The sequence below is a fragment of the Phaethon aethereus genome, assembly GCF_964289735.1.
Source record: "Phaethon aethereus genome assembly, chromosome: 16".
In the NCBI taxonomy this organism is placed as follows: Eukaryota; Metazoa; Chordata; class Aves; order Phaethontiformes; family Phaethontidae; genus Phaethon; species Phaethon aethereus.
The window spans coordinates 16222829-16231624 of record NC_138592.1 but is presented as its reverse complement, the minus strand read 5'-3'; the positions used below and the strand labels follow the sequence as shown (position 1 = coordinate 16231624).

The window sequence follows — 8796 nt, the reverse complement described above, 5'->3', positions numbered from 1 at the left end:
GCGGCGGGAGCAGCCCCCTCTCTACTGGGAACTCGCTACGCTGTGGTGCCGCAGGCTGGGCCCTTGACCCTGCGAGGTGCAGCATCCCCTGGGGAAGGGAGGCCTTCGGCCCCCCGCGGAGACAAGTCAAACCCTTGGCAGGAAGCAGAGCCTGGCCTGCCCCGCTTGCCCCCAAAGCCCGTTGTCCGTGACGCGCTCAGCACTGGCGGCTGGAGCTGGACCCTGGGTGGCAGCCCATGTGCCCGGTGCCAGCTACTGGCGCGGGGGCGAGTGCCTGCATCTTCCCCAGAGTGTGCGGGGGGAGGTGGGGTGGCTGGTGGGAGATTTGTCGTCTGCCAGCAAACGTCAGGCTGGACCAGCTGGCACAGAGGAGGCCCTGGGTGCGGGCTGGTGCCATCTGGGACAGTATTTGCATCCGCAAATGGCACCTGGAACGGTGTCTGCAGCCACACTGGCATCTGCATCTCTATTTGTGTCTGCAATTGTACATGCATCTGCAAGGGCACCTGTGGTTGTATGTGCATCTGCAGTGGTGTCATCTGCATCTGCAAGGGCGTCTGCAAAGCTGTCTTCAGTGGTGTCTCCCCCCAGCAAATGTTCTTCTTCTACTGCCTCTGCATCTGCAACGCCATCTCCAATGGTCTGTGCATCTGCAGCAGTATCTCCATCTGGAATGGCCTCTGCACCTGCGATGGTATCTGCACCTGTATGGGCATCTGCAATGGTCTGGGCATCTGCAGCGGCGTCTCCCTCTGCCATGCTGTCGGCATCTGCCATGCTGTTGGCATCTGCAGAGGTATCTCCATCCGCATTTCCATCCTGAATTTCAGCTGCGTCTGCAACGGCCTCTGCAAAGATACCTTCCTCTGCAACGGTATGTGCATCAGCAACGCTGTCTCTATCTGCAAGGGCCTCTGCATGTCCCGTTTTGTCTCCATCTGCAGCGGCACATGCAGAGTATCTCAGCACAGGAAAGACACGGGCCTGTTGGAGCGGGGCCAGAGGAGGCCACAAATGTGCTCAGAGGGGTGGCACAGCTCTGATGTGAGGACAGGCTGAGCGAGCTGGGGTGCTTCGGGCTGGAGCAGAGAAGGCTCCAGGGAGACCTTATTGCAGCCTGCCAGGGCTTAAAGGGGGCTTATGAGAAAGCTGGGGACAGACCTTTTAGCAGGGCCTGCAGCGGTAGGACAAGGGGTAACGGTTTTAAACGGAAAGAGGGGAAGATCTCGCCTCGATCGAAGGAAGACATTTTTGACAGTGAGGCTGGTGAAGCACTGGCCCAGCTTGCCCGGAGAGGTGGTAGATGTTCCCATCCCTGGAAACATCCCAGGTCAGGTTGGACGGGGCTCTGAGCAACCTGATCTAGTTGAAGGTGTCCCTGCTCATGGCAGGGGGGTTGGACTAGATGGCCTCCAAAGGTCCCTTCCAGCCCAAACCATTCTATGAGTCTAGGAGTCTATGATCTGGAGGGGCACCTGCATCTCCAGTGGCACCTCCGCCTGCAATCGCATCAGGAACTGCATGTGTTTCGGCAGGGGTGTCTGCGTCTGCCCGGGCATCTACACTGGCACCTTCATCTGCAACGGCCTCTCTAATGGTTCCAGTATCCGCGTCTGCAGTGGTATCTCTGTGGGTACCTGCGTGCCTCGTTGTGCCTGTGTCTGCGTCTGTACGGGCACCTGTATGTGCATCTTCAGTCGCATTCGGACCACACCTGTTTACCGGCGCCTCCATCAGTAACGGTATCGCAAGCGGGGGCTGGAGTTGTAGGTGTAACGGAAAGTGTGCTTGTATCTGCAACTGCACGTGTAATCGTGTCTTTATCTGTAATGGTATCTGCAGTCGTATGCGTACTGGTTTGTGCGACTTTTCTTGCATGAATAATTTTGCGGGGTGTGGTGTCTGTGACGCTAATTGTGTCTGTGTTTATATATATTTTACGCCTGTGTCTGCAACTGAACGGGTGTATGGGCCTTTAGTTATAATGGTGCCGGTGTGTGCTGGGTTTGGCTGGCATAGAGTTAATTCTCTTCATGGGAGCTGTGTGGTGCTCTACTTTGGATTTGTAATGACAACAGTATCGATCACACAGCTCTGCTTTAGTTACTTAGTTATGAGTAATGTAGTTAGCTATTTGCAAGAGCTCTTTGTGGTTCAAGAAGCCCTAACCATGGCATAAGAGCTCTTACAGGCGGGTGGAACTCAGTGCTGCACTCCATCAGAGGGGTGTAGTGCTTTTTCTTATATGTACTGGTAGTTGTGAGCTACAGAGGCGGGAGAGATACTGGTTCTAACCGCTGTGGGTGCTTTTCCTGCAGCTGGAATACACTTCGCACCCCGGGCCGCGGGCAAATGCTTGAATGCCCTTTCTCCACATTTCCAATATTGCCCAGGTAGTTGTGTCGATAGGGCAGTGTAACCTGCACATAAATCTTAATCATCTAAGATCTATTTCCTGTCACAGGCTTGGTCAGTGCTGCATCTGGTGTTTTAGGTAAGCCGGTGAGGCTTGGACCCAGATGAGGTGACTCAAACCAATCAGGATCCCATAGGACACCAACATTCTCTAACTGCCTTTACTTTGATTACGGCTGCCTACAGAGCACCAAGTTAATTAATCTGCCAGGAACCCACCACTTGCTCCTTCTGGCAGCCGCAATCATGGCTTCTTTGGCCAAGAAGGTCATACATATATCTGTGGGAATATATATTCGCACATCTTCATGGGAAACATCATCAGAATCCTTCACAGACAATTGAGACGACTGATGATCAAGCACAGCACCGATGTGAAGACTAAACCAGTCCTTGTCCCTCTCTGAAATGTTACAGTGCCAGAAACTTGTGGACGGTGTTAGAGAAACTGTAAAGCAAACCTCACACCAATGCTGGTGGAATTCTTGCCTACAACTTGGTCCGTACCCTTAGGAACATTGTGGGGCACAGTGTGCTCTCAACTGGAAGAGCTGGACTCCTTAATCAGCAGCTACGACCAAGCTGTTGCGTACCAGAACCACAGGACTATCGCTGTCAAAGACGACACTGGCCGGGTTGTCAGCATCGCAACAGAAATTGAACTGCTGGACATCACTGGTGTGATCTTCTGTCCGACTCTGCTGACTTTGGGCGATGGTGGAGACCAGACTGCCAAGCTGGAAGGTACAAAACATCAGCCGGTCCCAAACGCCTTGGGAGCGGATCCAACAGCAGCCGGACTGCTGAGGCTGTGGCGCTTCCCAGAGAGATGCGGGGGACGCCCGCAGCGTGGCGGAGCAGGGAGGAGGAGCACCCTGGCCAGGGAACTAGCCCTTTTTCTTGATTAGCTCGCAAGCGCAGGAATTAAGCGTTACTTAAGTGTAAGCTCTGCAGCCTCAGGGCTTGAGTGGCAGATAAGGGAAACCACGTAACAGCCTGGTCTGGGCAAAGGGGACTGAGCCCCGCTTGCCGTGTGTGTTTGTTGTCTTTCTTCACGAGCTGCTGACAGCGAGCTTCAGTCACAGAGCAGGCTGTCCTGGCAGTGGGTTTGCAGTTCTGTCTGCCACAGCGTGTTTTCTCTTTTCTGCTTGCAGCCCGTCCCGTTCGTGCTGCAACCGGGGAGACGAAGCGCCAGCGACGCCACCCGCGGAGCTCTGGGTTTCGCACCAGACGGGGCCTCCTGCTCCAGCGCAGCCAAGGGCTGAAGCTTGAGCTTTCAGCCGAAAGCTGCCGCTGCTCCGCGGGCTGCCCTGGCCGAGGGAGCTTCCCCGTGCCGCCGCGGTGCCAGCCCCCCCGCCCCAGGGTGCCCACACGCCCCATCGCCGCCCCGGTGCCAGGGGCTGCATCCCGCCGCTCCTGCTCTCGCGGACGCTCCCCGGAGCGCGTGCTGCCCGCAGCGCTTTGCGCGGCCGTTAACGGTCTCCGCGCAGAACGCGCCGGAGCAAACCTCTGCCTGGGCGGCTTCTCCCCCGCGGCAGCCCCGCAGCCCGGCGCGGCATCGTCAGCGAGGAGCGAGAAGGGAAGCGCTGCCACAGAACGGCCCCGAGCGAGCCCGGCGCTCCCGGCCCCCGGCCCGGCTCCCGGTCGCGCCCGGCGGGCAGGGTGAGCCGCTCCGCCCGGCCCGGCAGGCGCCAGCCCGCGGCCCGGAGCCGCCTGAGCTCGGTCCGCCGGGGCCGGCCGCGGAGCGGCCCCCGCCGCGGGGCCCGTCAGGCGGCGGAGCCCCGCGGGCGGCGGGCCCGGCGGGCGAGCGGGGCCATGGCGGCGCGGAGCCAGGCCTCCCTGCGGCGCCGGCTGCAGAGCTCGCAGGAGGCGCGGCAGCGCCAAGCGGTGCTGGTGCGGCTGCTACAGGCGAAGGTGAGGAACGCGGGCGCCTGCCCGGCCCGTGTCGAGAGCTGCCCCGGGCCGCCACGGCTCCCTGTTGCCCGTGTGGGCAGCGCCGGGCAGGGCCCGGTGCTGGGGCTGTCGGGACCGGGAGAAAAGCCGGGGCAGGAGTAGCCGAGCCCCTCACAGGCTGCAGCCGCACATGGCCATTGCGTGTGCCCATCCAGGTCCTGCAGTACCGGGCTCGGTGTCGAGAGCTGGAGCGGCGAGCGGGAGCAGCAGGGGTGAGTGTGCAGGTTGCGGACGAGAGGTCGCCTGCGTAGCATTCGTTGACGCAGACAGCACAAAGCTCCCCGAAGCCGGGGCAGAGGAAAACGAGGTTCTGCCACCTGAGGCTGGAAGGAAGCCCTGTACGGTTGCCTGTCGGTGGTTTGTCTGGTTGCCGCTCATAGAGCAGCCGGTAGGCGCAGAAATGCCCCTCCAGAAAAGCCTGTCAGGAAGGCTTTTAGCTGCGTGCAAGAGGGCTTTGCTGCTGGAGCAGCGTTTGTCCTAGGGCTCGGGAGAGGGCTGTGCTGCCTGGTACGCTACATGGCTGTCTCTGAAAAAGAGCCGCTTGAAACATGGCATGTTGGAAGGCGAGAATGCTGGCGTTCCACATGCAGAGCCGGCTCTGCGCTTTTCTTTCTGCTTCACGGCTAAAGTGAACCCAGGGAACGAAGGGCAGGAGAGTGGGAGAGCATTCCCGGGCTTCGGGTCGAAGTGAGCGCTCGCGGTCATGAGCTGAGGATGCCTCGCTGTGAGAGTGCAACAGTGGGAGACTGAGGAGAGCTGCTGCCATTAGCTAGTAACGCCCCTCCCCTCCCTTCCTGTCCATAGTCACGACACCGTTACGCCGGGAAGGAGCCCCGAGCTCCTGAGATGATAGCCAACAAAGGGAGGGGAAAGCGATGGGTGCTGACAGGAGCGAAGGGAACAGGAGAATTTGACTAAACATGTCCTTTCTCCTTCAGGGCTCCCTTGCAGGCAGGTGGGAAGCCGCCGAAGAGCACCCCCTGAAGAAAGCACTGCTTCAGTGGGAAGAGGAGCAGCAAAGGTACCAGGAAGGAGCGTTCCCTCATACTTGATACACTGGATGCTCGTGGAAGTGAGGGGAAACCTGTCAGTGCTACCTGGTCACCCCAGGGGAAGCGGCTGGGCAAGCTGCTTTGAAAGGAGAAAGGTCCACAGTCTGTTTTCCGTGGGGCAGTCCTAGGGGTGTGTGCTGAACAGCTCTGTTTTGGGCAGGGGGCTATTCCGGGCGACCTCCAAAGGACCCTTTCCAGCCTAAGCAAATGAGCTTGCCCTCACAGAGAGCTCTCAGTTAATGCTAGAAAGCACTTCTACTGCCTCTCGGTTTGACAACAAAGTCTGTGTGGAGGGAGCTGGGAAATGACGGGGATGCTGCTTGTGGATAGCAGTTGTTCAGAGGCCTCATTGCTGTTTCTCCCTTTCAAAGGTGTAAGAAGCTGGCCAAAGTGAACACTGTCCTGCGGGAGCACCTCAATAAAGCGAATGAGGTTAATTCAGCCCTCAGAGAAAATGTTGGAAAACTGACGGCGGATTGGATGAGGGCCCAGCAGGAGCTGGAATTGAGGGAAAGTGAACGGCGCGCTGAACGTGAGGTAAGGAGCGGCTACGGGAGCGTCACGGGCGATGCCAGGGTGGAATGCGAGTGCATTTTATTTGTGGCCTAGAGGACTTGCTGTGGGAAGGTTGTGGCTCTGTTGAGGCTGTGTTGGTGTTGACGAGCAGAAGCCAGGGGTGTGAGATGGAGGAGTGTCAGCAAATTGTGGTGATGGAAGATGCCCACCTGCTGTGAGCGTACTGCTCGGTCTTGGAGGCAAATGCTTGCTGTTGCTGGGCACTGCAGGGCAGTCACAGAGGACCGCTCGTCTTTTTAATAGTCCTGAGGTGTCTGTCTAGAGCAGTGGAGACCAGAGAGGACTGTGTGCTTTGAGGTTCAGAGGAGCCAGCAGAAGAACAAGGCAGGCCTCCCTTACCTCCCGTAACAGCCTGTTGGCAGGAAATCTGACGCGGGTCTCGGAGGGGCTTGTTTTTGTCTTCCTCCACCACGACCGCTGGACACCTTGGCAAGGCGAGAGGAGGAATCGTGATCAGTTTGCTTTGCTGCCGTCCACTCCTGCAGGAGGAGCGTGGACGTTCCCTTCTTGGCAGTCAGGTGGCAGGTCTGCTGAGGATGCTTCTGTGGTGGCTCCTGAGCCCTTGATGCCCCTGTTGCAGTGGTTGCTAAAGGAGACCTGGGGATGGTGGCTGTAGTCTCTCCTGTGTAGAGAGACTTGTGCAGTGGCAGCGAAGGCTGACTTGGCATTTCTTTTTGTCTTTGCACGTTCAGCTTTATGACAGCTACTTAAGGGGTGAAAATGACCGTCTCCTCGGCCTGTGGCGCCAGGTGGTAACCTTCCGCCGTCATTTCCTGGCAATGAAGACTGCCACTGACCGGTGAGTAGAAGCTAAGGCTAGAGCTCTTGCAGAAGAGCTGTAGCTTCCCTTCACACCTGCTTTTTGAGCCTCGATGTTAACTTTAGTTGTGGCTAAAGCTCAGATTTCTCCTAAAGCATTAAGCGTGCTTTAGGCTATTTTCAGAAGCATTTTGTTCGATGCTGGTTTTCAGGTAACGCTGAGGGGCTCGGGCTATAGGCAATGCAGGGGCCTTATTCAGGTGACTTGACTATGGTGATGTTTGGGCATATTCACAGAGACACAGGCGTGTGTGGACACATTGGAAGAGACTCACCAGCGCTATGCATGCCGCACGTAGAGCAGTCCCTTCTATAGAATGATGAAAATCTGCCTTAAATCTCACTGAGTTTCTTTTCCCACTGCTCCCGATGGAGAGATCATTCATGGATATATTTTTTTTTTTCTTCTCAATTCCAGCTTACATTTATTCTGGTCGCTTTGTATGTGCTTAGTCCTGTACCAGCATTGCTGAGAGAAAGAATATCTTCTCTACCCTGTTTCTGCATTTATCCAATTAATTTTGCTTAGTCCAATACCTCTTTTTGTGATTGTTTTCTTGTATTTGGGCTCTCTGAAGTTCCTTTCTCACAGTTGCCTTCTACACAAACAAATGTAGCGTAGCCGTAACAGTACCTTCTTCTGGTGTCAGCATGCAGTTTATTTCCAACTCTGGGTTATTGTCAGCCATTTACCTTCTTTGGCGATAAGCCATCCTTAGTGTGTGGAGTGTGCCTGACTTACTATTCAATTCTTGTGATATTTGTGCTTTTTTTGCTACAACATTTTAAGCTTATTCTTACAGCACCTTGCTGGAATGTTTATTATGTAGATATTGTTGTGAGCCTCTTAGCAGTCCAAGGGTTGATAATAATAGCCCGCTTAAGGCTGATCCCCTAGGTAGGTATAGAAGCTGGGGACCTTGGTAAAATGCCTTACATCTGTTGATGATAACTAGAGGATATTAATAAGAGAGAGCAGGAGCAACAGTTAATAAGAGTAATGAGAGGCTCATGAAGACTTCTGGCTGTGCCCTCCATTTCTTCCTCTCTCTGAGGAGAAAACAGGCTCATTTCTCAACCGTCCCTAGACTTGTTGCTCACCTGTCAACATGTGTCCTGGTCCCAAAGTGTCAGATGAATGATTCGTCCGCAACGAAGATGTCATCTTTCCTGCCAGCTTTTACTGTTGCACAATTACGTGCTTCAGAGGTGAGTCGGCTGCTAAAGATGGTGGCGTGAACATGAGCTCTTTCTTTATTCTTCTTCAGAGATTTGTCTGAGCTGAAGGCAGAGCAAATGAGGGTTTCTGGATCTATACTTGTAAACTGCTCCCATCTAAAATCCGTCATACAGCTCCGGCAGCCCATCACGCTGGGTAGAGCTGTCCTGAAGGATCGGGCAGAGCAGCAAGCGGGACAGGAGATAAACCAGGAGACTCAGGAAGTGATGAGCTTACAAGTCAAGGGGGACCTGGAGAAGAAGGAGCTTCAAGACAGGTGAAGGTGTTTTAAATGTGGCTGTTGCCAGCGTGATCTTTTGTGGCTGCTGCTTGGATTCCTAGCTGGGCTGTGCTCACGTTTAAAACACAGCCATTCTGCACAGCCTTGTTTCTGTCCCTCGTCAAAGTACTGCCTTCCGCAGAAAGGACAGAAAAAATGGTCTGAGTGACAGCAGCTCTTCTGAGTAAGCCCGGACTGGAAAAGAGATTGCGTCTTTCAGTGCTTTTGCCGTTAAGTGGTTCTTGGTGAGCGGTTGAGACCAGTATAAAGAGAGCTCTGTCTCGCGTACAGTCCTTTTGCTAGCCAGGGCTGTGCTAAAGGGAGTTGGGAGGCATTTGCCCAGGGCCATCATAAGCAGTGTAGCACCTGTGTACTGACAAGTCCTTGCAAGGCTGAGTGCAGAAGGCCTCTTTGGGGCAAGAAGTGCTGTTTTGCAACATTGAGCATATGAACCTGTAGAGATGAATGCTGCCCTTGCTGTA

The 8796-nt window shown here is 55.4% G+C and overlaps 1 protein-coding gene across 1 annotated transcript in view; it reads left to right on the top strand.

Moving 5' to 3' along the window:
* Positions 1 to 516: 516 nt before the first annotated feature.
* LOC309410743 (uncharacterized protein) overlaps positions 517 to 8796 on the top strand; it is a gene marked incomplete at its 5' end in the record, with an annotated part of 30591 nt that continues 22311 nt past the window's right edge. Inside the window, 8 exons of the mRNA XM_082007189.1 lie at positions 517 to 874; positions 2929 to 3159; positions 3962 to 4329; positions 4524 to 4580; positions 5307 to 5389; positions 5792 to 5957; positions 6689 to 6795; positions 8084 to 8311. Coding sequence (XP_081863315.1) covers positions 517 to 874; positions 2929 to 3159; positions 3962 to 4329; positions 4524 to 4580; positions 5307 to 5389; positions 5792 to 5957; positions 6689 to 6795; positions 8084 to 8311 — 1598 coding nt within the window. The remainder of the gene's footprint in view (positions 875 to 2928; positions 3160 to 3961; positions 4330 to 4523; positions 4581 to 5306; positions 5390 to 5791; positions 5958 to 6688; positions 6796 to 8083; positions 8312 to 8796) is intronic.